The sequence below is a fragment of the Lemur catta genome, chromosome 10, assembly GCF_020740605.2.
Source record: "Lemur catta isolate mLemCat1 chromosome 10, mLemCat1.pri, whole genome shotgun sequence".
NCBI lineage: Eukaryota > Metazoa > Chordata > Mammalia > Primates > Lemuridae > Lemur > Lemur catta.
Window position 1 is genome coordinate 9,901,151 of NC_059137.1, and position 21,224 is coordinate 9,922,374.

Here is a 21,224-nt window from a genome sequence, read left to right on the forward strand (position 1 = left end):
AATGGAGATCAGAGTTATGTGATTATCCTCTTTGCAATTTCCTTTAATCATTGAAAAAAAGATTAACTTAATTTTACAGATCTTTTTGACCCAGGATTTTATGTTATTTGAAATAATACTAAAGCCCTCTTAACTTTGCAGGGATATATGCTCAAATGGTTACTTTGGGAAAGTATTTGACTTAGGGCCAGTTAAACATTTGTGTCAGCTCTAGCCCTTGGCTTTTTCAAGAAAATTATCTTAAAGTGATTTTAGCTTTTTGCTTAACAGATAGTGCAAAGAGGTGGGTTTTTTTTTAGTACAATATTTTAATACTATCAGAAATCTCTTCATTTTGCAGCACTAGTGAATTTTTTTGTTTTGTTTGTTTTTCTTTTAATGTGCTGAGAGCCAGCAAAGATGATCTGACAGGCAGAATTAGGCTGAAATCTTTCTGGGGAGTTGTGAAGAGTCTCGAGTCTAAAGCCTAGAGCTAAGAAGGAATGGCATAGATATAGCTATGCACCTCAAAGTGTTACTGACTTAAGATGCATTCATGACTCTTCTCCATTAAGGTTTGGAGTTAACTTTTAAAAACTGGTTACAGAGCTTCTGGGCTGCTGAAAATGTGGAGGTGCTGAAAGTGTGGTGGGTTGAGAGAAAACATGGCAGCTCTGTACCCCTCACCGGGATACCTTGCCTTAACCATCTCTTCATCTGGTGTTAATTGGTATCCTTTGAGATATCCTGTATAAAAAAACAGTAAATGCTCAGGCTACGTGAAGCAAAGGTTATTAAAGGTAGATGACATTATCTCAAGACCTACCCAGACTGCTTTGGTCACAAAAGAACTGATTGACTGGCTGATTGAACACAAAGAGTCTTCTGACAGAGAAATGGCAATTAAAGTCATACAGAAATTAGTAGACCGGGTGGGGTGGGTTGGCTCATGCTTGTAATCCCAGCACTTTGGGAGGCTGATGCGGGAGGATTGCTTGAGGCCAGAAGTTTGAGATCAGCCTGAGCAACATAGGGAGACTCTGTCTATACAAAAAATTTAAAAAATTAGCTGGGTGTGGTGGCGGGCATGTGTAGTCCCAGCTACTCAGAGGGCTGAGGCAGGAGGATCACTTGAGCTCAGAAGTTTGAGGTTAGAGTGAGCTGTGATCACTGTACTCTAGCCTGGGTGACAGAGTGAGACCCTGTCTCTAAAAAAAGAAAAAAAAAAAAAGACAGGAAAAAAAAAAAAGAAATTGGCAGCCTGGGACATTATTCATTAGGTATGGAATTACCGTAAGGAATTAAAGAATGTCACACTCTTCTACCACTTCAGAAATGATGATGGCACCTTCCCGATGGACAACAAAGTGAAGGCCTTCATGGGACAGAGGCTGTATGAGAAGCTGATGATGAGTCCTGAAAATATATTCCTGGATCCCAGGGAGGAAACAGGGGTCAAGTGTGAGCACATCTTCATGGCATCTGAATTCCCGCATTGGCAGGTTCCAGAAGGTGAGGCCACTGCAAGGAAGGAGGCAGAGCAGCTTTGCCACCACCTTATGGAGCATGGCATCATACAGTGTATGTCTGGCGAGCACCTGTTTATGGATAGCAGTTCAGAGTGAATTTCCATTGGAGATGAAGAGTGATGGAGCTGCTCGATGAAAAGTCTCCCATCTTCCAGGAAACTCTTGACGGTCCCTTTTGCCTGAGAAAGCATAGCCATGACTATCGGAAACCTACCAGCTTTATGTCAGCCCCAGCAAGGAGATCAAGATTGTGTCTGCAGTGAGGAGGAGCAGCACCAGCAGCTGTGGGAGGAGAGGCTATTTCAGCAGCAGCCCCCTGTGCTCTGCAACCTGAAGGCCATGCTATAGACACCCATTGCTTCTGAGGAACTCCTAAGTCCTGGGGCTCTTTATGCAGGGAAGGCATTCATGATTGTTGGTGTTGCAGTTGCCTGGGGCTTTGTGGTGCAAGGAAGTGAGCTGTGCTACATCCAGGCCATGGACCCTAGTGGCCCTTCGGCCATAGCATGAATGAATGTCTGTCAGTTCATCATCTCTGTCAGTGGGCTCAGTGTATTGCATGTAGACTACCAGACCGTAAGCAGTCTGATTCTGACAGGCCCATGGATGATTGTCATGGAGCAGTTAGAATGCTGAGCAGCTGGACATCCCAGGACATCCCAGCCCTTCAGTGGCCTGTGGGTGATCAAAGCCAGAACAATGCAAAGCAATGCAATGACAAGACTTCCGTGCAAATGAATGGCTCTAGACATACGAATCTTTCCTCTGTACATGCACATCTTCAGTTTCATATACTATTTAAATGTGGAAAAACCAGGTGACACATCTTTAAGAAAAAATGTCAGTGTAGAAAACATTTGGGAAACAGATTCCTACATGATAGAATTGCCTTACTAGATTTCTATTCATATAATAGTTCTCATTCATTGTTTTTTGTTTGTTTGGGTTTTTGGTTTTTTGTGTTGTTTTTTTTTTTTTTTTTTTTTTGAGACAGTCTTGCTCTGTTGCCCCAGCTAGAGTGCAGTGGTGTCATCATAGCTCACTGCAACCTCAAACTCCTAGGCTCCAGCAATACTGCCTCAGCCTCTGGAGTAGCTGGGACTACAGGCATACGCCACCACGCATGGCTAATTTTTTTCTATTTTTTGTAGAGACAGAATCTTACTCTTGCTCAGGCTGGTCTTGAACTTTTGAACTCAAGTGATTCTCCCGCCTCAGCCTCCCAGAGTGCTAGGATTACAGGTGTGAGCCACTGCTCCCAGCTCATTCATTGTTTTTTATCTTAGTTTGTAGAAAGTTTTTGAAATGCTTCTCTAGCCAGACAGCAGCATGCTAAAATCCCCTGCTTAGGAGTCAATAGAGTAGTTGTTACAGACTTTTAAATTGTACTTTCACCAAAATTAGCATAGAACTATTTGATAAAGAATGTAGATTTCACCAAGCTTCAAATTAAAGCAACATCCAAAGGAATATGACCTGTTAACTGGCATTTTCAAGAAGGTTCTAAAGCATTCAAGTGCTTAACAGCTATCAAAAAATGATTTTTTTCTTAATTCCTGCTTTTAGTATCAACTTTCAATTATGGCATTAGCTAAAAACAAAAAAATTTTTTGTGATGCTATGGGTAGTGGTAGATAGGGAGATACTACTTAAAGTTGTCCATATTTTCTCTTTCTGAGCCTAAATCATTTTGTTCTATAAATCAGCTACAGCACCTTTGTAATTAATCGTGAATATGTTAAATGTTAAAACAGAGAAGTTTGTATACACACATATAATTCAAAATCAAACCTTCTGATAATATTTCACGTTGAAGGTGTCCTTTTTTAAGAGAAGTATTCTAGAACTTGGCCCATATGTGATAAAACTTGAAGCTCTACATTGCCTCCTTAGCCTGAATTTTTACTAGTTTTCTAGTATAACATAATTCTAAGGACAAGACATGCTACTTATTTGGGGGGATTAGTTTTCCCTGAAGTCACTGTCTTGTGTTTTGACTTTTCAGCTCACCTGTATATATGCATGTTTTCTTTTTTGGTTTAGAAAAGAGTGCATGTTGGGGCTTGTGTGTAGAGGGAATTCCTCAAAGTGCCAAATTAGGGAGTCAAGGAATACTCAATTCTTCTTCATTTCAGATAATGAATCTGTATGGCAAGGTTACTTTCTTGTGCATTAACAAAATAAAATATGAATGTTGTACCTGAAAAAAAAACCAAAAAACAAAAAACAAACCCCAGTTACAGCTGCGAAACATGTATGCATCCTACCAGACATTCCCTTGTCATTTTTCCAGTTACTTCTGCCAAATGGGTTTTAATATAATAGGAAGAATTGTTATGTCAGTTTCATTGTGCTTTGTACTAGAATGATTTTGTTCTCTTGTCAACTTGAAGAGAGTCCATTTGAATCCCTTTCTAGTGACTGTATTATTACAGCTTTTAAGTGTCCATTTCTACTTGTGGCAATAATCTCCTTACGATGCATATTGCCAGCTATATGCAAAGGTTTAGCTATATGGAGCATAAAATTAGATATGCTTTTTTCCTTTGGCTCACAATCTAAATTTAGTAGGCAAGAATTTCCTTTCCTAGATGTCATTAAAAATAGAAGATACCCATCTGTCTGTTATACAGAGTTAGATACAGTTCTGCCTGCAGGCTTAGAGATGAACTACATAACACTGACTTCCTTTTAGCCCTAGGACTTTTAGAAAAATAATGTTTTCTTTAATACAGAGGCTAAGAGTATACAGTTTAAATGTTGTCTTTAAATTACCCTTTAAGTTTGTGATATGAGGGAGAGACCTAAGACATTTGAATTTTGAAGAGAAATTGAAAAGATAAGATGATACAGTATCACTTGATTAAGAAAATTGGCTTTGCAGTCAAATCTAGTTCCAGTCCTAGATTTACAATTTACTAGCTATGTAAGAAAGCTGATTAACCTCTCTGAGATTGTAATCTCATTTATGTGGTTGCAATAGTAAGGCCTACTTTGTAGGGTTGTTGAGGAGTAAATTAAATGAGTTAACATTTATAAAGTGCTCTTTTCAGTGCCTGGAATGTAGAAGACATTTTTGGTGGTGGTAATTATTAATATTGATGCTAATATTATTTCTGGTTCCTTTTATTGAAAAATCTACCACCTTCCTGTTAAAAAATCTTTATTTGGAGCTCAGGGTATAATATGAGGTCAAAGAGGGAATTCCTAGAAGTATTTGGAGTCATGGAGATTGTTTAGAAGAGGATTGAAAGTCATCCCCAAAGGACTACCTATATTTAGTGGATGCAGAGGAAAAGGGAAACAGACTGAGAGAAAGCCATTAATGAGGTGGAAAGGGAACTGGGAGAATAGTGTCACGGAATTCAAGAGATATGTTGCTTACCAGGTCTCATATTTTCTTTAGAAGTTCATTCAAAAATATTTTCATGCTGTGCACAGTGGCATACGTCTATAATCCCAGCTACTCAGGAGGCTGAGATAGGAAGATTGCTTGAGCCCAGGAGTTCAGTCTGAGCCCAGTCTGAGCAACATAGCAAGACCCTATCTTTAAAAAATAAAAATAAAAATGATGAAGATATTTTCAGCACTAGGTGATGTCAGGTAATGGAAGAACTCTGAGGAAACGGTTCAACTGGGCAGGTAGGAGGTCTTGATCTTTGAGAGACTAGAAAAATGGCTGCAGGCCTCAATTTTATTAGGCAGAGAAGTAAATACAATAAGGAAAAGTGGAGGGCAGGAGTGTAAGATGGATCCTTATGAAAATCTAGTGGTATAGAGGAGAGAGATAACTCAAGGAGGAGGAGAAAGTGTTTGGGTTTGTTTGTTTTATTTAGGTAAACGCCCGAGGGAGAAATTAAGCCTACTGGGGAGAGAGTAGTTGATGGGCAAGTTGTGGACTGAGGCAGGTGGGATTGGAATCCAGCGCATGGTGGTAGGGAGAAGCAGCTCTTCTTTGTACAAGAGAAGGATTGAGGTAAGAAAAGTAAATTTGAGGCTGGAGGGGAAATTGAGGAAATTTGTGTCCAGTGGCTTCTGTTTAAGTAGGGAAATGGTAATGAAGTCACCATCGAGATAATTAGGATAGAGTGATTAGATCCTTTTTATTGCTAAGTAAATAAAAATAGACTTACAAAAAAGGAATATCATTATTTTCCTATGGAAGCTTACATTATTATAACATTAGACCAATGGTTCTCAACTGGGAATGGTTTTGTCCCCCAGAGGACATTTAGCAATGTCTGGAGACATTTTTGTTTGTCACAAGGTATAGGGTGTGCTACTGGTATCTGGTGTTTAGAGGCCAGGGATGCTGCTCAGCGTCTCAGAATGTACAGGACGGCCCCCACCTCAACGAATGATCTGGTCTCCAGTGTTGATAGTGTTGCAGTTGAAATCTTGCTGTAGATCAGTATGTTCCTACAAGATACTCTTCAACAAAACCAAGACATTTGAATAACAGCTCAATCTATCCCCTCTTAGAAAGTCATGGTACATAGTTTATTAAAATCTGAAAAATCCTCGGCCGGACGCGGTGGCTCATGCCTGTAATCCTAGCACTCTGGGAGGCCGAGGTGGGAGGATTGTTTGAGCTTAGGAGTTTGAGACCAGCCTGAACAAGAGCGAGACCCTGTCTCTACTAAAAAATAGAAAGAAATTATATAGACAGCTAAAAATATATAGAGAAAAATTAGCCGGGCATGGTGGCGCATGCTTGTGGTCCCAGCTACTCGGGAGGCTGAGGCAGGAGGATTGCTTGAGCCCAGGAGTTTGAGGTTGCTGTGAGCTAGGCTAATACCACGGCACTCTAGCCTGGGCAACAGAGTGAGACTCTGTCTCAAAAAAAAAAAAAAATCCTCAAAAGAAAATCTAAACTGTTTAGTCTTCCAAATGTGAAAACCTGGGCTATTTCTGACATGTATATTGCAAGTTATAAGGTAAATATAGGCCATGCAAGCAATCAATACAAGAGGTAAGAGCTACTTCTCATAGATCTGTAGAATACACCGATATTTGTACTTTAAAATCTTACGTTAGAGAATGGTTGTTTCTTGAAACATTTAACAGAATTATCACATGATCCAGTCCAGCAATTCACCTTTTGGGTATATGCCCAAATGAATCAGAAGTGGGGATCTAAACAGATTTGTACACCAATGTTCATAGCATTATTCATAATAACCAAAAATTGCAAACAACCCAAATGTCCATCGATAGATGAGCAGATAAACAAAATGTGATAAATATATACAGTGGAACATTATTTAGCTGCTAAAAGGAATGAAATTCTGACATATGCTACAACGTGGATGAAACTTGAAGACATGCTAAATGAATAAGCTAGATACAAAAGGACAAATATTATATGATTTAATTTATGTGAGGTACCTAGAGTAGATAAGTTCATAGAGAAAGAAAGTAGAATTTAACATGCCTTATTGACTGGTATGTAACTTCCCCGCATTCATTACTCACCCCAAAAGTTCAGAACATTCAAGTCCGGCCAGAGCCTAAGCCAAGGTACCAATGATAATTCATATTTTTTTATTCAAACATAAGGTGTATATTTGTTTTAAAAAAGTGATTCCTTTCATAACACAATTCTATAGGAATTACATCATAGTTTAATTTGGGGAAGTATTTGCATATCAGTTTCCTCTGTTTTTTCCTGGATATGAATATGTATTCTTAAAGGATGTCAAGAATGTAGCCAACAGTATCAGAAATAAACTTCAAATAAATGCTTTTCTACATCTCAACAAAATCACTTCTCTTCTCAGCAACATCCCTTACAAGTAAATTCTGTTTTAAAATTGTCCAAAAACATTTGCATTAAAGACAATTTTGGACACACTTATCTAGGGTAATGTTTTTTCCAAATCTGTGATTTTCCAACTGAGAAGAAGTGGAAGCAAGAGGGAGAATTTTGATGTTATAGATGTACTTGTTGATTAAGGGATTAGGGCACATACAATCAAACCCAGGAATTATCTGACTTCTGCTAAAATAACAACAACAAAACCTCTCCAGTTCTAGACTGTGTAATTGCTTTTGGCATAATAGCTATTACTTCAGACAGGCTGAAAGTTTAATAAGTAGATTGGAGACTTCCTTTTGCAGTTCACAAATAGGAAAAACACTACCATAGAAGTTCTCGCCCACATCTCACCTCCTCCATTTCTTAATTTACCAGCAGTGTGACTGCATCTTGCTGCCATACCTCATCTTAACATTCTTAAATTATAATGTTACAGGTTACTGGCCTGCCAAAATGTTTGCTGTGTTAACAGATCGAAATGAGAGTGAAACAATCGTGTTACTTATGAAAGTTTCTCTTTCCAAAGCCTCTGTTTGATTTTATGCACCAGTATAGTCATTTTGTGGAAAGTAAATGTTATGCTGTTTTATTAAGTCTCTTTTATACTTGTAATCTAGATTTACAATTCAATAAGAGATCACTAATATATTTTAATTATATTATAAATATGTTTATATTCTTAATAGTGTTGAAATACTGAAATTTCTATTGCTTATTGACTGTCATTTTAACTCTTGGAGGTTCACAAAACATCTGTAATCTCTTCTTCCTTGAAATGTAGGTGTATTTCCAGTAACATACCCTTCTAAAATATCCAGAATATGTTTTGCCCAAAGGTTATTTCTTGGAAACACCAACATTCTAATAGGAGTTAGAGAAGCTTTTGTACAATTCTTCTCTCTCTTCTTCCTGCCTCTTTAAACAAGACTCTGTGGAAGAACATCTTGATTTTTGATATGAATTTTATATGTATCTAAGCATATTTACATATCTAAGTATTAATATATTATAGATTACCTATACATATATATTAATGTATTTCAGCCTTTTAAACTCTTTTAGGAGTTTAAATAACTAGAAGAAAAAATGATACAATTTATCTACTTTTAGCAAATTCTGCATTGCTTTTTTTCGTTGTTCCTAGAAGTCAATGTATATATATATAATATAATCTTTCTTTTCTTATTGATGAGCAGAACTATAGGAATGAACCAAAGAAGTTTTCCACCCTTTTGAAACTCTTTCTCTACTTCTCTCCTCCAAAATGTTTTTGATATTTGTTTAGACCTTAAATTATAGGCGGTCGTGCATCTTGAAAAATAAAGAAATGTGTATATATTTTATTGTCCTAAAATGTAGTCCATGAAATATTTTAAGTGATTAAGGCAAGTTGCATAGTTTATATTATACAATTTCGTTTTCATTTCAGAGAACCACGTTTGATTATGCAAAGAAAAAGGTTTGGAATGGTTAACAGTTGTTGACTGTGTACCCTGGGGGAGAGGTGGAAGTAGGGTACTGCCTCAGGATGTGTTCCTCAGACGCCGAACTTGAGACAAAGATTTATGGGAAAGTGACTTACTAGGAAGAGTCTCTGGGAAACCTGGTAGAGGGTGGGACTGAGACAAGAGAAGGAGGCTGGTATCAAGGGTGTGGTGTCAAGCAAAGCCGCAAGGTGGACAGCTTTGGCTTGGTACTCCAGGGGAGTTCTGGAGCTTATATCTAAGAGTTGTCACTAACAGGGACCAAAGAAAGATAGTAGAGTCCTTAGAGCCCTTATGCTTTCTTTTTCTTTCTTTTTTTTTTTTTTTAGAGACAGGGTCTCACTCTTTTGCCCAGGCTGGAGTGCATTGTTGCTCACTGCAGCTTTGAACTCCTAGGCTCAGGTGATCCTCCCACCTTAGCCTCCCAGGTAGCTGGGGACTATAGGTAAATGTCACGCTGCCCTGCTAATTTTTTAAAAAATTATTTTGTAGAGATGGGGTCTTGCTATGTTGCCCATGCTGGTCTCGAACACCTGGGCTCAAGCAATTCTCCTCGGCTCAGCCTTCCAAAGTGCGCATCATAGGCATGAGCCACCACATCTGGCCTGTACTTTCATACCCATTGGTCATTGCTTAAGGACCATCCCTGCTGGGGAGGAATGCGTAAATACCCAGGAAGTGCTGGCGGACTGAGGGTAGCCCTTCTACAAAGACCTGCAGGTGCTGGCTGTTGGGAGTGAGAACACAGGGTTGGGAGGAGATGTGGGCAAAGCACTGACAGCAATTGTAGCTATCACCCAAGTTATAGAGATTTAAACAAGATAGGGGTTTCTTTCTTTCTCATATGGTAATACAGTTTAAACTGTCCAGGGGTAGTATGGTGGCTCCACAGAGATTCCCAACTCCTCTGTCTTATTGCTTTGTCATCACTAGATTATTGCCCTCATCTGCATGATCTAAGATGCTCAATATTGTATCCATAATTCCCATTAGAAAAAAGAGGGAAAAGTCAGTGGGAAGTGAGCACGTTAATTCCTCAAAGGATGAGTTCTGTAAGTTACATCACTTTAGCTTGAGTCTCATTGGCCATAATTTAGTTACTTGGCCACACCTTGATGCAAGGAAGAATAGTATTTATTCTGGTTGGCCTTATGCCCAGTTAAAAATATGGGAGACTCTGGCTGGGCACAGTAGCTCACACCTGTAATCCTAGCACTTTGGGAGGGCTGAGGTGGGAGGATCACTTGAGGTCAGGAGTTTGAGACCCTGTTTCTACAAAAATTAACAAAATAGCTGGGTGTGGTGGTGTGCACCTATAGTCCCAGCTACTCAGGAGGCTGAGTCAGGAGGATTGCTTAAGCCCAGGAGTTTGAGGTTGCAGTGAGCTATGATCATGACACTGCACTGTAGCTTGGGCAACAGAGCAAAACTCTGTCTGAAAAAAAAAAATAGGAGACTGTTGGCCGGGCGCGGTGGCTCATGCCTGTAATCCTAGCCCTCTGGGAGGCCGAGGCGGGTGGATCGCTCGAGGTCAGGAGTTCGAGACCAGCCTGAGGGAGACCCTGTCTCTACTAAAAATAGAAAGAAATTATCTGGCCAACTAAAAATATATATAGAAAAAAATTAGCTGGACACAGTGGCGCATGCCTGTAGTCCCAGCTACTTGGGAGGCTGAGGCAGTAGGATCGCTTAAGCCCAGGAGTTTGAGGTTGCTGTGAGCTAGGCTGACACCACGACACTCACTCTAGCCCGGGCAACAAAGTGAGACTCTGTCTCAAAAAAAAAAAAAAAAAAAATAGGAGACTGTTATTATGCAACCATTTCTGTAGGAGAAAACACATATTGTAAGACTATTATAGGGATGTTCATTTTCTATTTTATAGGGATATGCCTTGTTTTTTAGTTTTAACAACAAGCATGTATTTTTTTTGTTTGAACTGTGTGACAGGTTAGAGTCTTCAGGAAGCAGAATTTGAGACAGAATTTAGTGTACAGGATTTTAAGGAGTACCCTTAGTTCAACAACTGTGGAAGGGATAGGAAAGAAGCAGGATTTGACAGGAGGAAAAGTTGAGCTATGATGCAGTCCTGAACAACACTCTTTACTGGCTCCATAGGGAGCTCTGGAGCTAAAGTGGCCTTTTAGAGTTGTCCTGCATTAGGCTGAAATGGCTGGACCATTTATACCCTTGTCTCCATTGGTCACTGGGTATGGGCACCTCGGGAAGGATGTGGCCTTGGGTAAGGCAGCTCTGCAGGGGTGATCTTTGCAGGTGCTGACAGCATTCCCACCAAGTCCTTCCTCGGAGGGAGATCTGAGTGGCACATCTCTATGGCTGTTACAAACTTGTGTGTGTTAAGATAATTAATACATATTATATATCCATTTTATAATTTAAAAAGCTAAAGTTTGCTTAGTATCATTGAGAATTGCCTAAACAGTTACTATGTGCCAGGCTCTTTCTAGACACTGGAGGTAGGGAAATATAAAAAAAAAAAGTCCCTCCCCTCATGGAATTTGTGTTATATTTGGAGACAGACAATAAATTATATTTGGAGACAGACAATAAATTAATAAGTAAATTTATAATATGTCAGATGGGATTACTTTGGAGATAAATAATGCAGTATAAGGAGGGATGTTACTGTTTTATTTAGGGTGGTCAGGGAAAGCTTCTCTGATGCTTTAAGGTGATTTGACCAGAGATATGAGTGAAATGATGGAACTAGCTATGCAGATATTTTGGGGAAGGGCATTCCAAGCTGAGATTACAGCAAATGCCAAGATAACCCTGTGGCAGGAATGTCTAGTATGTGGGTGTGTTTGAGTCAGCGAGGAGGCCAGAGTGGCTAGAGTGAGTGAGAATAGTAGAATGAAGGATAGTAGGAGATAAAGTCTTGCATATAGTAGTGGTGGGCAGATCATATGAGACCTCCTTATAAGCCATTGTAAAAACTTTGGGACCTTCTCAGAGTGAGACAGGAAATGATGTGAAGATTTTGAGCTGAGAAATGATAGAATCTGACATATTTTGAAGGTATCACCTTGTTTGCTATATTGGGAATGAACCATACCTCAACAACTGGAAGAATGGAGTTGCCTTAACTGAAAAGGGGAAAACTGTGAATAGAGTAGGCGTTTTGGGGGAATAGTTGGGATTAAGTTTTGGATCTGCTGAGTTTGGACTTATAATTAGACATCCAGATGGAGATAGCAAATAGGTAGCTGGAAAATGGAGACTGGAATTTAGGGGAGAGGTCCAGTGTGTAGGTTTAAAAGTTTGGGACTTGTGAGTGTATGGTTGGTGTTTAAAGCCTTGAGAGTGCATGCTGTCACCTATGGGCTGAGTGGAGAAGGGACCATCTCAGAGGTCTGAGCTCAGGGCACTCCAGCGTTTTGAGGTTGGGTCATGAGGTGAACCATCAGTGGAGACTTGGGAAGGAGCAGCCAGTGAAGTAAGAGGAGAAAATGGTATCTGAGAAGACAAATAGGAGTGTTTCAAGAAGAGGAAAATGATCAACTGTGTTGATAAGTAACCTAAGATGAAGACTGAGAATTGCCCATTGGATTTACCAGTGTGGAGTGTTAGTATTGACAAGCAGTGCTTCAGTGGTGTGATGGGAACAAAGTGTATTGGTATGTGTTTGAGAGAGAATAGGGGGAGGATTGGAGATAGCTCTGTAGACAAGTCTTTTAAAAAGTTAAGCTGTGAAGGAGAGTAGAGAAACAGCATGAAAGCTAGGGGAGCATGTGAGGTGGGAAAAGGGTTTTAAGTTGAGAGGTACTGCAGCCTGTTTGCAATGCTGATAATAGTTATCCAATACAGAGGGGCCCATTGGTGATGCTATGCTGTAGGAAAAGGACAGCAGCTGGGCTGATGACCTTGAATAACAGTGGGGAATATAAGGGCTAATGCTTGAATGGAGGGGTTGGCTTTAAATAGGAACATAGTTCAATCAAGGGAAGACAGTACTATATATGGCCACAGATGCAAGTAGATTGGCATATATGTGGCTGGGCATGTGTGGAAGATCTTTACTGATTGCCTCCTTATATTTCATTGAAATATAAAACAGTTGCCATTAGCTGAAAAGTGAGGATGGTGAAATGAGGTTGGATGTTGGATGTTTGAGGAGAGAGGAGAAAGTGTGAGATAGTGCTCTAGGAAGTAAAAAGGGAGCAGACTAGGGGATGTAGTGGGAGGGCCCATTCTAAGGTTGTGAATTGAAAGTGAGAACAGTGACTGTGATTATGTGTGTTTTCTTCAGCCATATTTAGCTGTCCAGGTGCAAGCACAGTAGGTAGAGGGTTGGATTTAATTGAGTAATAAATAAAACTAAGTGTTCACTTTGAAAGCTGTTTTCAAGAGGTTGGTGATGTGAAAGATCTTTAGAATTTCAGCTTTTTAATTACCACCATTCTGGACGGCTAAGTTTAGTGAGTGACAGATCATTAAAAAACAAAGAAATGGCATTGTTCCAGGAAACGTTCTTGGTTGAAAATTACAGACCCTAATTCCAGCCACTTTAAGCAGAAAAGGAATTTATTGGAAGGTTGTCAAGTACATCACAGGACTGATGGAAAGTCTGGAGAATCTCCTTCAGAATACTGGTAGGAACCAAGGGAATCCAAAGATCTGGGATCATTGCCAAAGTCATGTCACTGGAGGAGTGTGGTTCAGGATGCTGTTGCTGCCATGTCTGAACCCTGGTATTGTATCTGTTGGAGGAGTGATTTCTGAACCTGTCCATATGTGAATCTCTGGCTTCATCTCAAAGGCCTTTAAAAAGGTCACTCTGGTTGCTGTGTCAAGAGTGGAGTAGAGATTTGAGAGTAGAAGTGGGGAGAACACGTCATGAGGCTCCAAAATGTGTGATACTGACTTAGATTAGGATAGTGACAGTGGAGATGAAAAGAAATAGACAGATTCATGAAATAGCCCATTAGGTTGTTGCTAAAATTCTTGGGAAAAATCTTCTTCTTCATCTTCTTCTTTCTTCTCTTCTTCTTCCTCGTCTTCCTCCTCCTCCTGTTCTTCTCCTCTTTTTAATTAATTTTTTTTAGTAGACTTGTATTACAAGACTCTTTCTCTTCTTTTTCCTGCCTGTCTTCTACTTCTTTGCTTTCTTCTTTCTTGAAATCCAGACCATTAGCGAGTCCTTTTATGCAGTCTTGTCTTGCATAGGGATGTGTAACTTACCTAGAAGATATTTCATAAAATTCTATAGTGTTCATCCTTTATTCATTATAAAAATATTTCCAAGCTCCTACTATGTACACTATTGTGCTGAAGAGGGTTGTTACTTGTAATCATTCCAGAACTGAGTTCAAATCTAGACACTCAGAAATTATTCATTTCTTCCAGGACATTCCATGATTGCTGACTAGGCTAACCAAAATTTTTTCTAGGTATGGATAATTGAGAATACATTATCTAGCTTTTATCTCAACTTTGTTTTCCAGCACTTATTAGTCCCTTATTGTAGTCATTTACATATCAGTTATTGGAAATAGGCCAAATGCATATCTATTATTTTAAAAGTAATTAGAAAACAGTATCTTTTTTTTTTCATCCTATTGGGACAGTGATTTTCATATGGGACTGATCATCAGAAATGGCTAAGATGGTTTTTTAAAAATACAGAATCCCACTCTTCCTGAATCAGAATATCTGGTAGTAAGCCCTAGGAATCTGTATCTTTAAAAAATAATCATTCCAGGGTAATCAGTCAGGTTTAGGAACCACAGCTTTTTGCTCTTCAGACCAGCTTTACTCTTTACTAGGAGAGTTAATTCTCCTTTCTTAATGGGAGGAATCCATTATAAATGAATACTTGGGTTTCTCAGCTTGCTTTTAAAATATGACATATGTCTCATCTTTGGGATTGGTTTCATAAGATTGTAGTTAGTTTTTTTGGGGGGTGGTAGAGGTGGATTCCATTAATATTTATCTTACCCTGTGGCTATTTTGTAATTATACAGTTTTTACTACATCTCCCTAAGTATGTAAGAATCTTATTCTCTATAGGAACACACCCCACTAAACTTCAGCTTCAAGTAAGTTAATATAAAAACAGCTAGGTCACTGCTTCAGACTTAATGTGCATACAAATCATCTGGAGAACTTGTTAAAATGCAGATTCTGATTTAGTAGGTCTGGGGTGGGGCCTGAGGTTCTGCCTTTCTATTAAACTCTGGGTTGATGCTGCTGCTGCTGCTCTGCAGATCGCATTTTGAGTATTAGGAAGCTAAATAATTATATTATCCTTTGTGCTGTCATTTTTATGTGGGTTACTCTGCTTTGGGGCATGTTTTGAGGCTATTTAATTTGAGCAAAGTACATCTTAAGAAGATTGCATTGTATAACCTTTTCCTGCTTTTTCCCATATTCTCGAAGGTTATAGTACTATAAATAGCTTAAGGTTTTTAGTTTCAGGCTTTGGAAATGGATAAAAGAAGAGAAGTCTCAGAAGCAGTATCATTTTTATTGAATGATTCAATCTGCAGCAGCAAACTTGGTTTATATACTTGAGGTAGTCTGAACTACAGGTGAAGTTATTAGTAACTAAATTAAGAATAAGAGGCTGAGCACGGTGGCTCATGCCTGTAATCCTAGCACTCTGGAAGGCTGAGGCAGGAGGATCACTTGAGAGCAGGAGTTCAAGACCAGCCTGAGCAAGAGGAAGACCCCGTCTCTACAAAAAATAGAAAAATTAGCTGGGCATGGTGGCCCACTCCTGTAGTCTCAGTTATTCCAGAGGCTGAGGCAGGAGGATCACTTGAGCCCTGGAGTTTGAGGTTGCAGTGAACTATGATGACATCACTGCACTCTAGCCTGGGCAACAGAGTGAGACTCTGTCTCAAAAAAAAAAAAAAAAAAAACCAGTAGCATTTCTATATGCCAACAGTAAACAATCTGAAAAAGAAACCAAGAAAGTAATCCCATTTACAATAGCTATAAATAAAATACCTAGGAATAAACTTAACCAAAGAAGTAAAAGATCTCTATAATCAAAGGTATAAAACATTGATGAAAGAAATTGAAGGGGACACAAAAAATTAAAAGATATTCCATCCTCATAGATTAGAAGAATCAATATTGTTAAAATGTCCATACTGCCCAAAGCAATCTACAAATTCTATACAATCCCCATCAAAATACCAATGACATTCTTCAAAGAAATAGAAAAAATAACCCTAAAATTTATGTGGAACCATAAAAGACCCAGAATGTCCAAAGCCAAAGCGATCCTGAGCAAAAAGAAAAAAACTGGAGGACTCACATTACCTGACCTCAAATTATACTGCAGAGCTGTATTAACCAAAACAGAATGGTACTGCTAAAAAAACAAATACATAGGCCGGGCGCGGTGGCTCACGCCTGTAATCCTAGCACTCTGGGAGGCCAAGGCGGGTGGATTGCTCGAGGTCAGGAGTTCGAGACTAGCCTCAGCAAGAGCGAGACCCCGTCTCTACTAAAAAAATAGAAAGAAATTATCTGGCCAACTAAAATATATATATAAAAAAAATTAGCCGGGCATGGTGGCGCATGCCTGTAGTCCCAGCTACTGGGGAGGCTGAGGCAGTAGGATCGCTTAAGCCCAGGAGTTTGAGGTTGCTGTGAGCTAGGCTGACACCACGGCACTCACTCTGGCCCGGGCAACACAGCGAGACTCTGTCTCAAAAAAAAAAAAAACCAAATAGGCCGGGCGCGGTGGCTCATGCCTTAATCCTAGCACTTTGGGAGGCCGAGGCGGGAGGATTGCTTGAGGTCAGAAGTTCGAGACCAGCCTGAGCAAGAGCGAGACCCCGTCTCTACTAAAAATAGAAAGAAATGATTTGGACAGCTAAAATATATATAGAAAAAAATTAGCCGGGCATGGTGGCACATGCCTGTAGTGCCAGCTACTTGGGAGGCTGAGGCAGAAGGATAGTTTGAGGTTGCTGTGAGCTAGGCTGATGCCACGGCACTCTAGCCAGGGCAAAAAGAGCAAGACTCTGTCTCAAAAAAAAAAAAAAACCAGACACATAGACTGACAGAACAGAGAACCCAGAAATAAATCCCCACACCTATGGTGAACTTATCTTGGACAGAAGTGCCAAGAATGTACAGTGGGGAAAGGACAGTCTCTTGAATAAATGGTGCTGGGAAAACTGGATGTGCATATTCAGAAGAATGAAACTAGACCCTTATCTTTCATCATATACAAAAATCAAATCAGAATGGATTAAAGACTTAAATCTAAGACCTAAAGCTATAAAACTGCTAAAAGAAAACACTAGGGAAGCACTTCAGGACATTGTTCTGGATAAGGACTTCTTGAGTCATACTCCCAAAGCATAGGCAACCAAAGCAAAATTGGACAGATGGGATCACATCAAACTAAGAAGCTTCTGCACAGCAAAGGAAACATCAACAAAGTGAAGAGACAACCCACAGAATGGGAGAAAATATTTGCAAACTACCCATCTGACAATGGATTAATTACTAGACAATATAAGGATCTCCAACAACTCATTAGGAAAAAAATCAAATAATCTAATTACAAATGGGCAAAAGATCTGAATAGACATTTCTCAAAAGAAGACATACAAATGGCAAACAGGTATGTGAAAAAATGCTCAGCATCATTAGATATCAGAGAAATGCAAATCTAAACTACAGTGAGATATCATCTCACCTCAATTAGAATGGCTTTTATCAAAAAGACAGACAATAAGAAATGCTGATGAGGAAGTGGAGAAAGGAGAACCCTTGTACATTTTAGGTGGAAATGTAAATTAGTGTAACCACTATAGAAAACAGTATGGAGGTTCATGAAAAAACTAAAAATAGGACTATCATATGACCCAGCAATCCCACTGCTGGGCATATATCTAAAGGAGTGGAATTCAGTATATTGAAAAGATATCCGCACTTCCATGATTATTGTAGCCACTATTCACAATAGCTGAGATTCGGAATCTACCTAAATGTCCATCAATGGATGAATGGATAAAGAAATTTGTACATATACACAATGGAATATTATATAGCCACAAAAAGAATGCAATCCTGCCATTTGTAATAACATGGATGAAAGTGTAGAACATTATATTAAGTGAAATAAGCCAAGCACAGAAAAACTAATCTCACTTGTTCTTACTCATATGTGGGAGCTAAATGTTAAAAACAGTTGATCTTGTGGAGACAGAGTATAATGATGGTTACCAGAGGCTGGGAAGGGTAGCACGGAGTAGGGGATAAAGTGGAGATGGTTAATGGATACAAAAATATATTTAGGTAGAATGCACAATATTTGATAGCATAACAGAGGGACTATAACCAATGATAAGTTAGGATATACTTTAAAATAACTAAAAGAGTGGAATTGGTTTGTTCCTAACACAAAGAAATGATAAATGCCTGAGGTGATAGATGCCCGAATTACCCTGATTAGATTATTTCACATTGTATGCCTGTATCAAAACATCACATGTGCCCTATAAAGATATACAACTATTATGTATCCATAATAATTAAAAATTTAAAAAGAAAAATACATAAATAAAAAGAAAATAGAAAATAATCATCTCTATTCCCACCAATCAAATTTAAACAATGTTAACATTTTTGTCATGTTTGATTTTAGGCCTTTGGTTTAAGAAATATCCATTATTTTCAGGAAAACAATACATGAGTATTATTTTGAATTCAAACAATGTAGAAAGTTCAAAGATGATAGTAATGCAGGTTTCCCACATCTCACCACCTGGAAATTGCCGTTATTAACCCTATGTGAACATTATTCCAACTATCTTTCTATGTATATAGAAATATACATACAGATAGAGGACTGGAGAGATGCTTTTATAATTTTACTTATAGCTCACTGCAGCCTTGAACTCCTGGGCACAAGTGATGCTCCTGCCTCAGCCTCCCAGGTAGCTAGAACTACAGGTAAGTACCACCATGGCTGGGTAATTTTTAAAATGTTTTGTAGAGATGGTTGTCTTGCTGTATTACTCAGGCTAGTCTTGAACTCCTGGCCTCAAGCAATTCTCCTGCCTCTGCCTCCCAAAGTGCTGGGATTACAGGTGTGAGCCACTGTGCCCAACTTTTTTTTTTTTTTTTTTACTTAGGAAGAGTATACTCTGAAATTGTGGTCCTTAACCCCGAGGCTCTGGAACAGGGCCACACAGCAGGAGTTGATTGCATCACCACCTGAGCTCCACCTCCCCCCAATCCCTACTGTCCCTGAAAAAAATTGTCTTCCATGAAACCAGTCCCTGGTGCTAAAAAGGTTGGGGACCACCGCCTAAAGGGTAGTTGGATTCACTTTGGGCACATATTTTCCCATAAATCTTAACACTTGAATTATTTTGATGATTTGATTGTAATCAGAAGAATTCTCTGTCTTGGGAAAAGAACCAGATGATATAGCTAAGGTCTGTTTCTCTTTTTATTTTTACCTACTGGATAAATTAACATGTTTTCTTACAGGACTGAATTTGCTCTTAAAGAAATCATGTCCTCTGGAGGTGCTGAAGATGATATCCCACAGGGAGAGAGGAAAACAGTTACAGATTTTTGTTATCTTCTGGATAAATCTAAGCAACTATTCAATGGGTTAAGGTCAGTGGACTCTTGATGTTTTAAACTGTTCTCTAGTTCTGCACTTATCATATCCTGTGGTAAGTTTCTGAAAGTTGTGGACAGAATGTTCCATAAATGTCTGTAGTAGAAGTGATCACGATTTTTTTCTTTGATACTTTTTTTATTCTTAGATGAAGAAACAATAGAAAAGGAGGATAACTTACATTGTTTTACTATAGTTGCAAAGAGCTGTTTTGTTAGATGGTTTTATATACATTACTCACACCAGACCTGATTTACGTATGATTACACACATTAGGGTATTTAAGTCCAAGGAGTCTAAGAATGCATATTTGATCAAATGAGGAGCCTCCTGTTGAATTTTTGTACATGTGTTTCCTTGCTTCTTTTTTCTTCCCTCTCTCCCTTCCTTCCTTCCAATACATATCTGTTGACTACAGTAATGATGGAGTGTTCTAGACAGTATTATTTTTACTGTAGTTATGTGTGCCCTGAGCAGACTGGCAGCCGAAGCCATGTGTGCTTTTGTCAAACTGTGTCTTTGATTGTGTATTCTTGTGGGTGGTGGGTAATAATTAAGAGAAGATTTTTGTTGGTTATCATCCCCTCATATTTGTGTTAGTCTGAATAGGATCATAGTGCTTATAGAAGACAAGAAATATATTGGTAGTGATCTGGACTGGGGTTGTGGTTGGGGAAATGGGATGAGATGGGATCCAGCTGGAATAGTGTTAGCTTTTGACATAGGGCCCTCCTGCCCACCTCCTGGCTTGTCTTCCTGCTAGCTTTCTTTTGTTTTCTCTTTCTTCAGTTCATGACCTGGGTATTGAACTTATTATTGAAGTATAATATATACTTGTGGAAAAGTGCACGTACTATAAGTGTGTTTTTTAGAAGCTGAGCACATCCGTGTGACCTGTACTCAGATGAAGAAATAGAACGTACAGCACCTCACAAACCTCCCTTGTGTTCCCTCTCACTTGGACTTTTGAACTCTCTATGAGCAGTGTGAAAAAGTGCATTTTCAGTGCATGAAAGGCTTCAGATTTTTTGTATAATGTCTCATTTGGGGTATAAAAAATTCTCTTTTTACTCTTCACGTGTATCTTTCCACATTATGTTAAACTGTTCATCTAAGTGTCAGAGCCTTTCATTTTCCCAGCTGTGAATATCTTAATGGAATATTTTTCTTGTTTGAAAATACCTTCTTATAATGTATGCACAATAGTTTAGCTCTTCTTTCCATTCACCACATAAGAAAACATAGTCCAGAGAGTAAGAAATGGATAAAATGAATGATGTTTTGCTTATAATAGCTCTTGCATGTAGTTACAATATAATGAAGTAAGAATAATGTTAGAAAAAGCTTTGAATACTGTCAGAAAATGTTCAAAAGCCCAAGTGCTTACAGGGTTCTGGTTACCATGGTGACTAAGACTGTGGAAGCAGAATGGAATACTTGGTGGGATTATATAAGGCAGCATCTTGAGACATGTATTTGAGAAACACATCTGTGTCTATCAGTGCTGTCCCTAACTTGTGGTGCTTTGCAAAAGCAGAGGCCCCCCAGTTACTAATTATTTGACTCCAGAGGAGCAAATAAACAAAACCAAACAAGCCTTGGAGGCCATTTTTTAATATATATATATATTTTTTTTCTTTTTTTCTTAAATTGGGAAGTGTATCAAAGTGAAATGTAAGGGTCTTAAGTAAAAATAATTACAGAAATTATTTTTATTAAATATGCTCCCAATATTCAAATTAAGAAAGAAATCATCTACAATGCTTCTGTGGATGCCAATTTTTAGGATGCTCCT

The 21,224-nt window shown here is 38.8% G+C and overlaps 1 protein-coding gene and 1 pseudogene across 1 annotated transcript in view; both read left to right on the forward strand.

The window, feature by feature from the left end:
- Positions 1-21,224, forward strand: part of SCAI (suppressor of cancer cell invasion) — a 109,959-nt gene that overhangs the window by 34,586 nt on the left and 54,149 nt on the right. The window contains exon 3 of the mRNA XM_045562674.1: positions 19,294-19,425. Coding sequence (XP_045418630.1) covers positions 19,294-19,425 — 132 coding nt within the window. The remainder of the gene's footprint in view (positions 1-19,293; positions 19,426-21,224) is intronic.
- On the forward strand, positions 1,215-2,320 carry LOC123646051 (annotated as a pseudogene).